General features: G+C 34.2%; 1 protein-coding gene across 2 annotated transcripts in view; it reads left to right on the top strand.

Moving 5' to 3' along the window:
• retn (retained) overlaps positions 1-7,229 on the top strand; it is a 656,233-nt gene extending 649,004 nt beyond the window's left edge. Inside the window, exon 8 of one of the 2 annotated variants that reach the window (XM_072540200.1) lies at positions 2,538-7,228. In XM_072540200.1, coding sequence (XP_072396301.1) covers positions 2,538-2,662 — 125 coding nt within the window. In that variant the 3' untranslated portion in view covers positions 2,663-7,228. Of the gene's footprint in view, positions 1-2,537 lie in introns of both variants that reach the window. The other variant, XM_072540199.1, reaches the window with a different exon arrangement.
• The last annotated feature ends 12,802 nt before the right edge of the window (positions 7,230-20,031 follow it).

Below are 20,031 nucleotides of genomic sequence, written 5' to 3' on the forward strand. Positions count from 1 at the left end.
CAGTAAAGGAACAACGGAACGAGATATAGACTATAGAGTGCAACAAGGCAGGAAGAGTGTTCAAATTCTGAATTCGATACTTTGGTCCAACAAAGCTACTATGAGAACTAAAATGACTATCTACAAAGTAATTGTAGAGCCCATTCTTACATATGGAGCAGAATGTTGGCAAATGACAGTAAAAGGAAAGAAAAAAGTTGACACGGTTGAAATGGACTACCTAAGAAGAGCTTGCCGTATATCAAGAGTAGAACGTATACCTAATTCTGAAATTAGAAGAAAAACAGATAGAGTACATACAACTTCTGAAAGAATAGAAACTAGACAGTTAATATGGTATGGACACGTACAGAGGATGGACGACAACAGATGGCCAAAAAGAGCTATGGAATACAATCCAAGTAATAGAAGGAAACGAGGAAGACCAGCCAAGTCTTGGATACAAGGTGTTATGGAAACCATGAAAGATAGAGCCATTGATGAAGACACCTGGAGAGATAGAAAAAGATGGCGATCGAAATGCGGGAAGCGGCAGAAGCTGTAGGATCCCCGCTTATATATATATATATATATAGTTTAGCTGGAAAGTATTATGTAATAATTAATTTAATATTGCAGTTCGTTTATTGTAAAATTATTCTCGCATTAAATTTAATTACTTTTTATTTTCTCTTTATAAGCATTAGTCACTTAAGTATGATACCGCTGAATGCATTATTAAAAGAGGTATTACAAGAACCACATTTCAATTTAAAAAAATCAACGATTACTTCACCGTTTCAAAACTGCTGACGTCATCATTTTCGCACATTATTAAAAAACCGGCAATTAAAATTAAAAATCGACCTAATTCAGGATTTTGTCAAAAATAAATTGTGTGCAAAATAATTAATCAGAATCCAGCCGCGATCTGTAAGGTAACTTGGGGAGAGATGGTGAACAAAATTCTAAATATTTGATTCCTAAAAAATTATATCTCACAACAAAATTATTTTATGATTCACCATCTTACCCATACTACTGTGGGTTAATTATAGAGAAAATATGGACGGCGTTATCTTTTTTTTTGTGTTAAAGTAAGAATTTTCCACACATATCACAATTCTTTCCGTATCTCGTACAGTCTTCGTGTAACCACACCAACGCTGACTCTGAGCACACTTTATACAGTCAACAACTTTTTTAGTATTATTATATTACCCACCACATCCTATACAGTAGTCACTATCGTCTTCTCTTCAACTTCAATCTCTCTAACTTCATCAACATCGTCATCATCCATTTGTGGTTCACTTTCCCCATCTAATGTGTCAGACATCATATCATAACTAGTTATGTTGTTTTGTCTACTTTCTTGATTGCTTACTGTTTGCTTTTTCTATCTTCTTGCGTTTCTGTTGAACCTTTTCCTTTAGATTTTTTATATTGCTCTTACTATTCAGAACCGAAGCTAAATTTCTTGACCTTTTGCGAACCGCTTTAACCCGAGGGATGTTGGGTACTGGAGAAATGTTATCCAATATTTTTCCCGGTGTAATGTCATCATTTGGGTTATTTGAAACTAGCACTGCAAGTCTAGTTTCTCTATCTATGCGATTGTAGTGAGTAAGATGAAGGGATATTTGATGGCCCAGGTTCAGGAAAAACATTTTTAGTAAGTTCCTAATGATAAGAGGCTTATTGTGAATTATTTGCAACCTTTCTGGTAGATGTCTGATGAGAAGGGACTGGTTGGGAGATATTTGCAACCGTTCTGGTAGGTACCTGATGAGACGAGCCTGGTTGAGGATTATCCGCTTGCGACTGAACATCTATGAATAACGCATAATCTGGAATGATATGAGGGTTAAATGGTATAATATCGTTGCCGCGGTATGTGATGTAATGAGTAGTACTGTCTCTGGTGGTTTTCTGGGAAAAAAATTATTTCTTAACCAAAAAAAGAAGATTTTACCCGTCACATAAGCTGACATATACTACATATAGACTATAGACATAGGGGACATACCGCCTTTGTACTCAGGTTTTTTATTCTTACCTTTGAAAATACATGCAGATGGAAGAAACATTGCAACATCTCCATGGCAACAAGCAATAACGGATATTTTCTCTCCTTTTTTTCCTGATGTAACATTAGAAACACGTTTAGAGTCCTTTGGAGCCATGTTCAGGAATCCATCCAGCCTAGTCAATATTATAAATATGACCAGGTTTATTAAGCAAATTATTTTTTACTAAAATATCTTGAAGCAAATCAAAGTACTTTGTGACATTTTCCTTGTTCATATTTTTAGTACTCTCGGATTTTTTATTGAAAGCTTAGAATTGCGATTTAAAAATAAATGTAACCAATCGATGCCTTCCAGTTGTGTTGTTATTGAAATTATGTTTGATTTTTACCTGTTAAGCTAAAGTATAAGCCATTGACCGTATTTTTGCAGTTTTTTGATATGTTATGTTGTATAAAATATATAAATAATAATATAAATAAATAGTATATTAATTATATCCTTAACAAGTAATCTTTTTTTTTTCAGGAGACGCTCGAAACGGGGACAATTCTTTAGTAGTGAGCATGGAGTTAAACGGAATCACCTACCAGGGCGTTCTCTTCGCCCAAAACCCAACGTCATCTCGAGGAAGAACAGCGTTGGCGTCTTAAATGCTATCACTACCACGGTTCGTCGTTTACCAAGTGTTCAAACGTTAGTGCGCGTCGGAACTTAATTTTTTTGTATTTATTTTTATAGATTTTTATTTTCGTGAGCTTCACAGACAATACGTGCACAAATGTAGCGATTAACGTGTGGAGTAAATAGGACTTTTACACGGGGTGAGGGGAAAAACGTTTTATTAAAAGGCAGAATTACAGATGTAAATAATTTTTTAACGTAACATTCACTATTTTTTCTTTGCAGCGACCTTTGTAATATTAATAATAATACCTATATTTATAATGCATTATTTCCTTTTGAAAGTATTACGATACTGTTCAGAAAGATGATATAAATTATGTTAAACCTGGAAGTCACTCACCCCGTTTAAAATTGATGTTACGATATTTTCTATAACTTTCGTTACACATTTATCAACTCTTCGGTTGTATGCTGATAATATCTTACATATTTGCCAATTATTAAGGGGGATATAGAAATTTAAAATAATGGAAATTATATTTTCTTGAAGTTACAAAGCGAAAAATTAAAATAGAATATTGTTTTTTAATGATAAGAAGTCTACTTAAATTTAGATTAGAATGGTAATTGAAAATGGCAATAACTAAAAATCATGTTCAGGTTGGATCAGGCTACATCACCTTATTCAGAACGATGTTTTGACAAGAATCTTATCGCCTTAGAAATAATACGAAATACTATTTTTGTTTGCGAAGGTAATGGCGACTTTATTGATGTGAATTTACGTTCAACAATTTTTTCTGGCAAGGTTTTTTTGCGTTGCGTTTTATTTTTGAGGATTTTCTGACAAAATTCTTGATATCTCGAAGTTAAACGATAGCTTGCAAGTACGTTGTATCTTTAGATATTTCTGATATGACTAATATATCCAAGTTTTAAATTTATACTGTTTTCCCAGTTAGTAGATCAAAATTTCGACATCATTGTAAGTCCAGAATATTTGGTAAATTCGTCAAAGTATATTATTCTTCTTCAGCCCGTTTTCATCCACTGAACAAAAGTCTCCTTATGTGTTCTCGGAGTATATTGCTGCAATTCAAATGTTATAAGTGTATTTTAATCTTAACGTTTAGTCATTATGCATTTGCCTCCTCGAGTCTATAATCTACTCATACATTAGGTTGCTAAAAAATTTACAGAGTAATAATAAGTTAAATAAAAAGTTTAAGATTTTGATGCTATATTTTTTTGCTATGTTAGATAGAAAAGTACGGCAATATAATAGTTTTAACAAAACTAATGGGTTCTTCTAGTTATATGACCGACGGGTTGACTAGGATGTGGAATGAAAGTTATAAAAAAATATGAATCAATCCAAAAGTTTTCATTAAAACAATAACCTATAAGTCTGTTTAAAGGATGATGATGTGATTTTTAATTTTTTTAAGTAAGTGTATGATTGCTATAGTGTACATTTTGATTCCTTATGATAACTAAAAATGGCCAGTTTAAAATGCATTTGAAGCATTTTTAATATATTATGCCATTGTGTCATACGTTAGATACTTAGTTATTGGACAAAAAACAAGTAGATTGGCAGTAATGGGTACATATTTATTTCAATTGATGCTAGGAATCATTCGTGTTGTTAGCAAATATTGTTTCTTATAGTAAATGGTTAAAATACATAACTGCAATAAATTTTGATCTTTAAATATTTACCGATATGTTGTTCTTTATTCTTTGTATTACCTAATAAAATATAATTTATTTTGGAGGATTATATCAATCCCTGATTTATATTTTTATAACAAACAATGTAAATCTCAAGTAACAATAAAATCTCAAAAAGTTATAGTGAAATGACCGAACATGCGCGATCTTCGTTATCTGAGTAGATACGAAACACTTTAGGAGAAATATTAAATCAAATATGTGACGATCAAAGAACCCATTTGAACACTAAGACATTTATATATTTTTCGAATTTGCATTCGAATAAATATTCGATCATCAGTAATAATTTGTTCACCCTTTCCACAGTACCAATTACATTGCTTCATGTCTTGTGAGCTCAATATCATTTTCCTCTACAAAAATCTCTTCCGTGTCCATTTTCGTATTTCATTTTTACGTGTTGTAGGTATTACCAACCTTTGTTGCATCTCCCATCTCCATTCCTTTTTCTCCATTTTCTTTTATCTGTCTTTCGAATCTGCATTCGAATAAATATTCGGTGCGATATTAGTGAATAAACAAATGGGCAATTATTAACGTCATTAGTAGGTGCGATATTAGTGAATAAACAATTTGGCAATTAATAACGTCATTAGTAATCATTTGTTTGCCCTTTCTACTTAACCAATTACATTGCTTCATGGCTTGTTAGCTCAATATCATTTTTCTCTACAAAAATCTATACTGTGTCCATTTTTTCTATTGTTTGTAGGTATTACCAAACTTTGATGCATCTCCCATCTCCATTCTTTTTTCTCCAATTTTTTTTTCCGTAATTCGTATGGCCACTGGTATTAGATGCCAAGCTTTTATCTGATTCAACTGATAATAAAACACTTTTCCACAAAACCTTTCATTGTACTTTATTTGTCACTTATATTTTGCATCGAATAAAATATTTTTACTACAATAATATTATTATACAGTTAATTTTCAGCCTTATCTAATGTAACAGTTTTTCTTTCTTTGTTTATTTTTTTTCTTGACCTGTTTCTATTCCTTTCGTTTCCTATTAGGGACTTTTTTCCTGGTGCTGTACATCTTTATTATATATTTTGGCACTTTTTTACTTCCAGGACTTTTGGTATGATTTTACATATTTGTAAATAAACATTGTTATTCGTGTTTTTAAATCACAGTCTGAAATTGTTTGTTCTTGACGTTTCGTCTTCAATTGCGGCAAGCGTTATCAATGTCGATGAGGAAGCAGATATAGACTGACCTTGTTTCGTCCTCGTCAACCACTGATGATCTTCCACTAGTGTCTGCGTTATTTGTAACCGTAGTGTGCTGCCCGGGATCTGTCGGTTTTTGCAGATACCCCTGTATAATGCATGCCCTCTTAATTTTATTTATATTTTATTTTCTACATTTTTTTAAGTACTTACTTTGGATCCAACTAACTACAGTTTTTTTTAACCAGTATACTGCCTTTGTATTTGCGAGTCATAAATCATCGAGGGTGCACTGCTGATGGACATTCTATATTTACCCATATTCACAGAGTACGTCGATAAGTCCACGTCTATCCGTTCGACGCTCACACTTCTTATGAACATTTTTCTTGATTTATACCGACTAGTTTCTGGCAGTTCTCTATGTACTCTAGTAGGTTCAGTACTTGGCCTGTGCAGGAATTGCCTGACCTGAAACCTGCTTGCTGCGGAATTATTTTCGCACCACTGTTCCTAGATGCGATTAAAAATAAGGGCTTCACATAGTTTATACAGATAACTTGCAGGGATATCGGCCGGTTACTACTCCTTGGTAGTTCGGGGGCATTCCTGGATTTCAGTTTTTGATAGGTCAAACACCAATTGTCTCACTTTTGGCCCGAAGTGCTTATTCACGATATTATCCACCCCATGCGATTTTCCATTTTCTATGACGTCCATGCCCTTTTTGAGGTTCTCGGTGATAAATGCGTTTTGCAACAAAAATTTGAAACGAAGAAATGAAATGAAACAAAACATTTTTTGTTTCCTGTTCTTACATTCTTTTAATATTCGGTGCTTTTCATGGGTGGTTTGCTTTACTATTCAGCAGCAGTTCATGTGCTATCTGATTTGGTGTTAAGCTTTTTGATCATATTCCAAGCCTGCTTACTGCTGTGCATCATATACATGTTACCTAGTGTCTCACTCCATAGTTTTTGTCTTAAGACGCTAAGTATCTGCTCTAATCTCCCACCTATCTTCGCCATAATTTCACTAAATGGATCTTTCCTATAGTTTTCGGTATATTTTGCCATTATGTCTTTTGCTTCGTCGTTAAGACCAGATATCTAATGTTGTCGACATCCTTTGGGTATGTGCTTATATACCTAGATTTATATACTTATTTTTTAAATACGAGTAATGTGCAATGCAAGGAACAAAGAACCAACTCCTTTCTGCAACCCAATAAGAATACAATGGGTAATATAATTCCTGATTTTTTCAGTAATCATGAAATATCAAATTTAAAAATGAAATTTTTGATATTCGTATCCAGTATTTTTACTGACTGTCAAAAATGTCTTTAAATCCAGGAATATCAAAAATGTTTTGACACAATTTTTGTTATTCTACCATTATATTAACATTAAATTTATTCTCAACGAATTTGTTGTAAATAGTATATATAAATACTTAGTAAAACAGTATTTTAGAATAGAGTGTGTATGATTTTTATGATTTTTTGTATATTCGCCAAAAGACTGTTACTTTATTATGTAATTCTCACTTATGGAGTGTAACAATAAAAATCATTTTTAATAATGGAATTTACACATTTTTATTTTGTCCCAATAAAAACAAAGATAATTGCGATCTATGATTGATTCGCCAAAAAAGCGGAAATGAACAGAACACATTATTTTTTAAATAGATCTATTCAATCTTTTGAAATTTCTCCTAGTATGTCTCCTCATATTAACTTTTTAATGCATAATTTTTATTTAATTAATAATAAATATGTCAAATTTATTCCTAGTGAAATTATTAAAAAGCAACAGATTTTTAAGTATATCATTGTTAAAAAATAAAAACAAATTAGGGGAAAGTGGGACAAAATGGTCCCTGTAACATTTTTTTAGGCTACAAATAAAAAATAAGACCAAAAGTACAGTTTATTCAAACGATAAGAGGGGAATATTTCTTTAAAAAAATTATATCTAAGAATGCAGTTAAAAGAAAAATAACATTATTTTTAAAAAGCTCTAAACGGACCGTTTTACACTATAGTTAGGGTAAAATGACCCCGCCAATGGGTTATAATGACCCATACAGTTTATGTGTACAGAAAAAGTAATAAAACACTTCTAGTTACAAAAATCGCAAATATACAATTTCTGTTTTCAAGTTACACTTGCACACAATAAATAAGACTATTTATTGCACAAATTGTACTTAATTCAAACCTCCTTTGCCTGTGGCATTATCTTCATTATCTTATCATTTTCTTTCTTTTTTCTAAACAATTTTCTGCTCATAGCTTTCATCAAAAGGTAATTTGGCCTGGAAGGGAAAACAGTTGATCCTTGCAAAGGTCGGAAACTTTTGTCTGAGGAGGTGCCTGAGGTAGTGGAGATATATCGGTTGGAGTTAAAAAAGTATCCACCAGTGATGATGAAATTTCATTCCTTTTACCGCCTCCTTTCTGTTCTGTGCTAACTTCGGAAATTGGGATTGAATAACCAACTGAAGAGTTTCAACTTTTAACACTTTAAACATTGAGTGTCAACTTTATGGTTTGAAACAACACCTTCCCGATTTGAAGTTGCAATAAATAAAGTTTAAATTTGCGATAACCTCCTCGGACTGTTTCCAAAAAGGCTGATATCATGTGAAGATAGCTCACTTGGTTCTCATTCCTTTGACTCAACTGATGAAGATATATTACAAAGTTTTCTTTTACTTATTGGTAAAATACTTGGAAGCGAAGAAGTATCTCTTTGTGGAGGAGTTCTTTGTTCATGGATGGGGTCAAAATGACATATGCCTGTTGTCTCGAATCCACCGGGTCCGTTCTTAAGTGTGGCAGCTCTTCTATATGCTTTTCCAAACAACTAGCTATGTTATACAGAGTTATGACCTTTAAATCCTTTTCCAGGGTTTAGTATAAGCCATAAAATAACTTTCTCATCCAATACTGACACATCCAATGACTGTATCTCGTACGTGGAATACGGAGGAAAATACGGCTGCATCCTGTGCGTGGAATATGGAGGAAACGACAGCATTATAAGCAGCAGGAGGAGAGCAGCCAAGGAAAGGGATGCTTGAAGTCAGATCCAGGAGGAGGCTAAGGCCCAACTTAAGCTATAGCCCCATAGAAAATATATGGAGGAGACAGCATTATAATGACTTAAATGACCATCAACCAATAAAAGGACCTTATTTTAAACTGAGAATATGTATGGTTGGTTAAAATGTTTTAAGAACAGACTGAATGTGTCATATATTTTATGTATGCAGATTCGTTGCAAACAGAAAGTGTTCCGTATGGGGTGCCCTGAAATAATCATTTATTACTTTTTTTGCGAAGGAATTTTATTGCTGAAGGAATGAGTTGACCCGCAGCATTTACACAGAGAACAACGGTAACATTTTAGCGTTAAAACCCTTTCGGTCACGCTTTTTTTTAGTGTAATGAAATATATTTTGTTAATAATTCCAAATTATTCCCAGTTATGGTACTCTTTTGTAAGGTAATGTCTTTTGGTAGGAATATTAGCATTTTTTTTAATAAAATAGGGCCCGTTTTTGATGTTGTTAATTGACAAAATTGTGACTAACTGTAATATTAACTTAAACGAAGTTAAAATTCTTGTGTCGTCAATTGACGACACAGTCACTGAAAGGGTTAAGGAACTAACCCGTTTCCACACTTTTGTGCTAAAATTTTGGGCAACCGTTTGGATACCAGACTCATCCATATTATATATTCTCATAGGATTGATGTTATTTATATTTTGTATGGTATCTAAAAGGGAAAAAGCTTTTTTGTCTCTTTGCAACTGTCTCTTTATTACAGCCTCTTGCTCTGGCAGTTGAGGTCGCCTCAGGAGTTCTGAAAGAAATCTCCGCCAAATAATCGGTCTTACAGTTTGAAAACATACTCCTTTAAGTACGTCTCCAATTCTTTGGGCTATGTTGTAGTAAATCGACCAAGGCTTTTAATAATAACCTATTGTCTAAAAGAAATTACCGATAATTTTCTAACATCTCCCTTTTGAATAAACAGTGTACTTTTAGTTCACTTACCAATACATTTTGATTTCCAATTACCAGTATTTCTGTAAACATGATATACTTACTACATTTGATTTTTATAAAAAATATTCTGGTACAACTTAAAATTTTGGAACGCTACTAAGGGTAAAATGGTTCACGGAGTAATTTTGCCACAACATTTTACCTCAAAATCTAATCAAATATAAAAACGAATTTACATAAGTGACTTCTAATAATTAGTGACTTCTGATAAAGTACAACAGATATTAAACAGAAAAATACTAAAACGCCTAAAAACACAACTTTTGTGAGCACAAAATTAGCAATATTACATGTGTTTTTATAGGTTATAATAAAATTAGCTTAGTATGCTTCGAATGTCTTCACAGCTTTGCACATAGCTAACGCTAGTAGTATCTACTAATATAATAAAGAAACTTCACGTCGGTTTTATGAAAATTATAAGAAATATATTAGGGGACCATTTTACCCGACTTATCCCTACTATATGTTTGCAACGTCATGTTAATACAATGTGTGTTATAACAATTAATTAATAACCAACATACATTTTTTGTGGCCCAATTTGTTCAATCTACTTTTGGAATACGTCTCTAGATGCCTGAAGATGACTTGTTGATTTTCATAACAAGAATCTCTTCTACTGAATTTAAAGGAATGTACGTTCTCGTAAAATGCCTTTGCGCTGCCTAACTACCGTTAAACAATACTTTTCGTGAGGTACGCGAAATGATGTATTTTCGCCACCAATTACCGAACTCCTCTTTCTGGTGAACCTATCCGACGCTCCATATTTATTCGGTGTATTATCTAAAAGTGTTTGTATAATCTGCTAATCAGATATACTTGCACCCTTCCCTACTTGAGTTAAAAGAAATGACCAGGGTAGAGATCTTTAGTATGGCCTAGGAGAGTACTGGAATGGATCCCTCCTGAAAGAAAAAAGAGAGGACGACCACGGAGAAGTTGGCGCAACGATATTGACGAAGCAATGGCGGCAAGAGACTTAGAAGAGGCAACTGCATATGACAGAAAAAGATGGAAATTGGGGGCGGAGAAGCGGCGACAGCCGTAATAAATCCGTTATTATATATATATATATATATATATATATATATATATATATATATATATATATATATATATATATATATATATATATATATATATAGAGATCTTTAGTGACAGACCATACACGACATCACGATGACTACTACACTCCCTCCGGGGGGTCAGACTGAAGAGAGAGAGAGAGAGAAGCAAGACATAATTAAAATACGGAAAATAACGTATTTCAAGCAAAATTAAAATTTCAAGTCGATGCCGAAGCATAATGGGAGAAAAATCGTAAGTTATCCGGAAAATAAGGGACATACATGTAAAACTACCATTTAACGATGTAAAATAGGGAAATCAGCACGAATTAAAAGATTTTTTTTTATTTTTCCTTATAGGCGGAGAGTATTTTCATACACCACGTTTGCTTTTACAGCCAACGCCAATTACAATGACGTTCTGTGAGATGAGCGAAACAACGCATTTTCGCCTCGAGTTCCAGTTACCCAACTTTTGTAACTAACGACCCGATAAGAATGAATCATTTTGCATTTAGTTATGTGTTTGCGAAGAGTTTTTTGTTGCTAAGTGTTTTTTTTTTTCGGAAGCCGTCTATTGTAAGCTAATTGACTCATTGTATATCTGGTGCAAAGTGTTTTAGAATTAGCTGTTATTCAGACAGACTTTCGCTGTTCAATTCCTCTTTGCACGATTTACATTAATTGTTCAATTAATTATTTTTTTTTGCCCAATTTAACTTAAGTTTAACAATTGATCCATCAATTGATCCAAATACCTCTAGTATTTATAGTAGATGTAAATATCTTTAATAATTGGAATTTCTCTATTTAAGAACTCTAAAAAGAAGTCTATCACTTTAAAGAATTCTTTATTGTTATGTATTTTGACAAGGTGGGATGGTTGGGTTAGGCGGTCAAAGTCCAATTCGACATCGCTGTCGCCAATGTTGATAAGCATTGGATCTGCATTACCTGCCGAAATAGCAGGGTTCAGAACCAGTGAGCCAGGATCAAAACCGATGACGTCATAGTCGCTGTGAACTTGTCACAGGATCGTTCTTCTTTTTTTTCATCTATCAATACAGTTGTTTCTGTTCCATCTTCTCGATAAATTTGTCTGAAGCTTTTTGAAGATATAAGTCGACAGTTTTATACAACAGTTGCTTGTTTCTTTCACAATTACCTTTTCCGTCTTATTTGTCTGCAAGGCTTTATTTCTTAAATTAAATGATAATGTACTACTACTGCTATACGCAGTCTTATAATTCCTTACCCTTTTTTCTAATACTGTAAATTTATTTTATAATCGGTTTCCTGAAGGCTCCCAAACTTTTGAAAATTGTTATCAAAATGTGTAACTTCTTCGTCCAGTTAGGCGCATTGGTCCTTCCAAACCTGATTTTTAAGTTTGAGCTCTATCCCTCATGAGCTATAACGTCAATTGGTTTCATTGTTATCTGAGATTTGTGTAATCGAAGTCAAAATTATATCTGCACATGAACACATATCAATATTCCAAACTGCTTCAAAGAATTTACCGAATAAGTACTTTTTTTCAGCTTTAAGTTTGGGCAACATATATCGACATCCCTGTATGACACGAGAGATTATCAATTATATTAATACATTTTGGTATGTTTGGTTAGACTTTATTTAAAAAGTAATGGTTTATTTGTTCGCAATTAAATTTCTGATGATAACCTTCTGATGCTAATCTTATAATGATGTGAAATTGACAAGTAGTGTAGAACAAATTTCCAGTTACTTTTAAAAGTGTTTTAATTATCGATTAGTTATTATTTTCAAATTTGTAGTGGGAAATGTGACACAATATTGGTGTTTTATTTAATTCATTTGGCATTTTGATCTCATTCAGTGAATTTATCTTATACAAGTAAGTTATAAGTTACCTAAGATATAATTGACCCGTCTTACCTAAACTATTTAAAAATACCCAAAAAAGTGTGTTTATTGGAACACTTCAGGAAGTAATGTATTTATCGCAGATTAGTATATTAATAAAATGACAGCAAATACAATCAACTCTGTAAAATACCTTGTTGATTGTATATGTTATTTAAAAATTTAAAATTTGAGAAGTAATTGTGTAGCAATATTAGTTTATAAGGATATATAACTGTATAGTACAATGGAGAAATGGATATGTATTGTTATATATATATATATATATATATATATATATATATATATATATATATATATATATATATATATATATATATATATATATATATATATATATATATATATATATTATAATTGTTGCTTGTCCTTTTTGACTTGATCATACCAGATACCAGATTATGCTTCGAAATCGAAGACAGACTCGTGACAAAGTCAGTATTCCTGACCAAATGTACTACAATACAAGAGTGAACACGGTACGTAGTATCATCTACTTTGGATGACAGGAAATTTATACCAAGATGATAATTAACCATTAAAACTCATAACTTTACTTGTTTTTTGGGTGCCGTACGCTATGTAGCGTGTAGGCGTTCATGCTGGTTGTCGAATGTATAGAGATCCTTCTTCCGCTAATCTTATTATCGTACTAACATCAGGTATGCCGCACCGGTTTCTTATGTCTCTGAACCATGACTGTTGCTTTTACCTAGGCCTTTTCGACCTATAACTCTACCCATCAAGATGACATTTAGGCGATTATATTTGTTTTTTCATATAGTATGGACCAACTATGAAATATTTCGCTATTTGACGAGATCTAACAATTCTCTTACTGGTTCTTCTTATAACCTCCTCATTTGTTACATGGTCCACCCATGCAATTTTAAGCAGCCCTCTGAGACAATACATTTCGAAAGCCTCTACACGATTCAGAGATCTCACTTAAAGTGACCAGGTCTCACTTATGTACATTGGGATGGGCCATAGATAGCACTCCAAGGCCTGGATTCTAGGGATTAAAGGAAATTCGCGGCAAAGATGTATTTGTCAAATTTAACTAAAGCATTTCTTGCCATTGCTACTCATATCTTTACTTCCAGTTCACAGCCCCACTTGTTGTTATATAAGAATGTAGCCCCAAGGTGTTGTAAATATTTTAACTCGTTCAATAGCTGTATTATTTATATTCAATAGAGCTTCCATATGGGTTGCCTGCTGATTATCATATATTTGATTTTTGCTAAGTTGATGTAAAGCCCATACTCTTTCTACACTCCATTTATGATATTCACTCAATCTTGCAGCTCCTCTATATTGTTCGATTATGGCCGTATAGTCAGCTTATCTTAGGTTATTAATAGGAATACCACTAAATAAATCATAAATCAAGAACAGTAATGGGGAGAGAATACAACCATGTCTTACGCTTTTCCTTATCTTTATTGCTTCTGTATATAAGCCGTTGGCCATCCGTAGTTCAGTTTTTGGATTCCAATATAGTTGCTGAATCATTCTCATGTCTTTGTCATCACGCCCAATTTCGTTAAACATCAGTAGTTCAGGTCTGACGTTGTCAAAGGTCTTTTGGTTATTAATGTAGCAAATGAAAACATTTTTTCTTTGGTCATAGCATTTCTGCACCAGCAACTTCATGTAAAAAGTGCCTCTCTTGTTCCCAAGCGATTTTTGAAACCAAATTGAGTGTTTCCTGGTTTTTCTTCTGATTTGTTATAAACTCGTTTATTTATTATTTTTAGGAACGCCTTTAATACGCTATTAGTAGTGACTGGAAGTGTGACTATAGAGGAAGAGAGAGGGGGAGGAAGAGAGACTGATAGAGAGAGAGAGAGACAGACAGAGAGAGAGAGAGAGAGAGAGAGAGAGAGAGAGAGAGAGAGAGAGAGAGAGAGAGAGAGAGAGAATGTTGACATGTCTTTGAGCTAACTGGTTTCAACGAACTTTAGTAGTAGTGTAGGTTAGGGTTATTGCGACCAATATTATTCGTTTTGCAAATAGATGAAAATGGGTGAAGATTTATCTTCACAAGTTATCCACAAATATTTCAGTGCATATTTTCCAGTATATATTCAATAAAGCTTATGTAATTTTCACACACGTTTTGTACGTATGGAACATAGCATGACCTTTAACTACTCAGCTGACATTACTTCTTCTTTCCAGATTTTAATAGGAGTTTATGATACCGTTTTTGCTTTAAGCTTCCTCCTTTTTCTCTGGTTTTGTCCTCGTGTCTTTTTCTTTACTCATTTCTTAATTATTTATTGTTTATCTTTATGGTTTTATGGCTTATTCCTTACATAATTCTCTATAGTTTTATGTTTTGTGTTGTAGCTCTGCGTGTTCAGTAATTCACGAAACGTGCTCCCATTATTTGCATATCTGTTCTAATTGGCTTATTAAGGTTACGTCATAAGGTATGTTCACCTCATTCATTTGTTTTTATTTTGATTCTATGGCTTTTTATAGAGTTAGTTGAAATATAAGCAATTACAGGAAAACACTTTCATAATGATTCCCTTTGCCCTTATCCCTATGCGAAGTTGGTTTCCCTAATATTACATTTCTCCATAAGTGTCTGTATTGGGTCATACCGAAATTAATCGCCTTTATTTACATGTTCTGCCTAAGCTTCTCCTCTCAGGTCTTTTTTGGTCTTGCTCTTACTTCCATTGCCATGCCTCCCATTTTGACATCAATTGCTCATAGATTTCCCCTAATTACCCATTTTTTAATTTTACCCTTTTTTGTCACTCCACTAGCCATATAAACATTCTCATTTCCGCGACATGAATTCGTTATTCCTCTTTCTTTTTAACTATCCAACATTTAGGGTAGTTGAATTTTTCTTTCAGTATCCGCCCTAATATTTTCCCCTTTTTCTGTAACATTTTTTACGTTTTTCATCAAGAGCTTGTTTCCACTGTTCTAGTTTTTGTTCTAAATCTCTTTCAGCAGTTCCTACTAACACCACATTATCACCATACTCTAAGCACCAGGGAATGTTGCGTTCTAGTTTCCATGTTATCTGATCCACGACTAATGAAAATAAATAAGGACTATGCTCCAAGCCCTGATGCAATCATTCTTTCATGCAATCTCGTATTTTTCCAATACCTGTCCTTACACTAGTTGTTAATCCCTCACACACGTCTCTCACAATCTTCACATATATTCTTCGGGGAGTCCTTTCTTATTTAGCGCCTACCACATAATCTCTCAAGGATTCGTATCATATGCTTTCTCAAGATCATTTTTTGACCCATCTCCGATACTGGTATTAGATCTGAATAAAATGAGAAACCTAACCAACTGTTAAAAAAACATTTGTCTCAGAATTCGCTAGACTAGACTTCATTAGGCTGATCACATACTGAGAATTGTCAATGAAAGTCAATGGGCGGAACCAGCTATATTGAAGGCAGAAATAACGGAAAGCCAAGGCTCGATTTTAGCTGTACCTTTATTAGAAGACGATGAATCTTATTTGCAGATCTTTGTGTCAGCGTAAATGTCTGTTTGCTATATGGTATCATATCGCTAGTATAAGATTTTGTTTTAGAACAAGAAAATCTCTATTGGACTATAACTCAGTATGTAAAATAATTATTATTGTTCCGATGATTAGAAGTTTAGTCAAACCAAAAAAATCTGGTACTGTCACTTTTTGAAAAATTCATGAATTTTAGAATTAAATGATGGACTCAGAAAATTTGACCCCATTTAATTATTTGATTCAAAATGTTTGATTTATGTAAATTCCAGAAGTAGATTTTGTGTTATATATTCGGTGTTTTTTTCTGAAAATGTTCTTTTATTTGTGTATATATGATTTTTATCAGTAAACATACTAAGTGAATATTTGGTTTTATTTAGCTATTATCGAATCTTTATACTGAAATAGACTTTTATTAACTGTATACAAACTTGATGATAAATAACAAAGGGTTGAAAAATATTCAAAATTGTCAAACGCCTGGTCAAAATGCAAGGAAGGTCATCAGTAACCCCTTTGTCTATTAATCAAATAATTAAGGAAATTTCAATTTGTCTCACATGAAATAAATCTATAATTATAATTATACATAAAATAAATCATAAAGCTGATCTTAAAAAGGTAACTTTTATTAGATCAGATGGTTCAAAGTTCTAAACAGAGTCCTGCAGAACCTACAGCATAGTAAGACAGCTTTATAAGCTTCGTGGACATCGAAAAGGCATTCAATAACAACAACAGAATCTCTATACAACAAGGAGTCAGATAAGGTTGCGTTTTGTCCCCAACATTGTTGAATGCTTACTCGGACCAGTTATTTAAAAAGGCACTTCAGAGATAGCCATTTGGAATAAAAATCAACGGGAACTACTTGATGCATTTAGATAGGAAAACGATTCTGTCATAAAATGTTGAAGGTTTCTAAATTCTGTTTGATTGTATTCACAAAGTAGGAGAAGAAATGAGCATTAAAATAATCTCAAACAAAACCAAATTATTAGTCTTTAGTAGTAAACCACATTCATAGACAATTAAATGGAGACCAAGTTGAAAAGTGGTTTTAGAGAGCAAAGGTCAACCATAGATAATATCATAGATTTGGAAAGTGACATTTCTAAAGCAATCACACTAAGGAGATAATATCTAGTGGTTTTCTTTGACATACCAGAGCTTTCGATACAGACTGGCACGATTATATAATAAAAAATTATATAGTTGGAACATTCAAGGTCACTGTCTCTTCATTATTAAAAACTTCCTTCAAAATAGAGCTTTCAGAGTTAGGACAAACAACATAACATCAGATAGGTATTTATAATGTATCCAGAAAATGGCATTCCTCAAGGCTTGGTTATAAGCCCCACCCTCTTCACAGTGGCAATCAATGATATTCTCAAAAATCTTAAATCGCCTATGAAGGCACGAGTTTCCGCCGATGATCTTGTAGTTTTTTACAAAGGCAAAAATATGCAAAATATATTTTGTCACACACACACACACACACACACACACACACACACACACACACACACACACACACACACACACACACACACACACACACACACACACACACACACACACACACACACACACACACACACACACACACACACACACACACACACACACACACACACACACACACACACACACACACACACACACACACACACACACACACACACACACACACACACACACACACACACACACACACACACACACACACACACACACACACACACACACACACACACACACACACACACACACACACACACACACACACACACACACACACACACACACACACACACACACACACACACACACACACACACACACACACACACACACACACACACACACACACACACACACACACACACACACACACACACACACACACACACACACACACACACACACACACACACACACACACACACACACACACACACACACACACACACACACACACACACACACACACACACACACACACACACACACACACACACACACACACACACACACACACACACACACACACACACACACACACACACACACACACACACACACACACACACACACACACACACACACACACACACACACACACACACACACACACACACACACACACACACACACACACACACACACACACACACACACACACACACACACACACACACACACACACACACACACACACACACACACACACACACACACACACACACACACACACACACACACACACACACACACACACACACACACACACACACACACACACACACACACACACACACACACACACACACACACACACACACACACACACACACACACACACACACACACACACACACACACACACACACACACACACACACACACACACACACACACACACACACACACACACACACACACACACACACACACACACACACACACACACACACACACACACACACACACACACACACACACACACACACACACACACACACACACACACACACACACACACACACACACACACACACACACACACACACACACACACACACACACACACACACACACACACACACACACACACACACACACACACACACACACACACACACACACACACACACACACACACACACACACACACACACACACATATATATATATATATAAATTATATATGTATATATATGTATATACACGGATGCATCTAAATCAAATGAAGGTACTGGTGCTGCAGTCATAATCCCAACATCGACAAATAGATACAAACTCCCTTCAGAGTACGTCCTTTAGTCTGCTAAACTGTGCGCTCTATACCATACCACAGTTGCTGTCAACGCATTCCATAATACCAATTATATTGTATTCACGGACTCTCTGAGTTCCGTACAGTCAATCCAATATGTCTACCCAACTAATCCTTTGGTCATCAAGATAAAACAAGAAGTTCATACCGCTCAACTGAATGGAAAAAATATTATATTCTTCTGGATACCATCCCATGTTGGAATTCAAGGAAATGAAGAGGCAGACAACGCTGCAAAAGAAGCTGAAACTATAAAATAGTGCGGAGTGTACGAGTGCGGACGTGAAAGCTGCGGTCAGATGTAAAGTGAGGAATATGTGGGAAGAAAAGTGGAAAGTATCATCGTCCAATCTACGCGATAGTAAAAAATCGATAAAACCCTGGCCCATATTATCAACAAGTCGGAGAGACCAGGTAATATTAACGCGACTTCAGCTGGGTCATACGCGATTAACTAACAGCCATGTGTTTTCCAACAAACAAGAACCAAGATGGATATTACTGTGAAGAAAAGTTAACAATCAAATATATATTAGAGAAATGTTCAGCATTAACGCCAAAGCGCATGTTGTACAATATACCCAACAAACTAAAAGTGATATTGTAGCTCTACAGTGCAATATGTCAAACATAAAAAGTTTCGTAACTTCACAACATTCTAAACGCTCTTCTAAATATAATACAAATTATTGTTCGCTACTATTGTTTCGCTAATAGCCAATTTGGTTGATGCGATTTTGTTTTTTTTTTAATAAGAACATGTAGAATATGATATACGGGTCATGATAGAAAAAACAATGAACCTTACTAATACTTTTGAAACAAAGGTATTGAGAAGGATATTGGGATCCATCCGCGAGAATGGTATGTAAAGAATAAGGTTCAACAACGAGTTATATTAATATTACAAAGAGCATATTATGCAAAACTTCAAAAATTGCTTATTGGAACTATGTTGGGACGTCGGCCAGTAGAAAGACCAAGAAAGAGGTGGATAAACGAAGTAAAATCGATGCTAAAGAGATAATAAGGGTGGATATGGAAAACTCAAAGACATCTT

This window comes from Diabrotica undecimpunctata, chromosome 8, assembly GCF_040954645.1.
Source record: "Diabrotica undecimpunctata isolate CICGRU chromosome 8, icDiaUnde3, whole genome shotgun sequence".
Classification (NCBI taxonomy): Eukaryota; Metazoa; Arthropoda; class Insecta; order Coleoptera; family Chrysomelidae; genus Diabrotica; species Diabrotica undecimpunctata.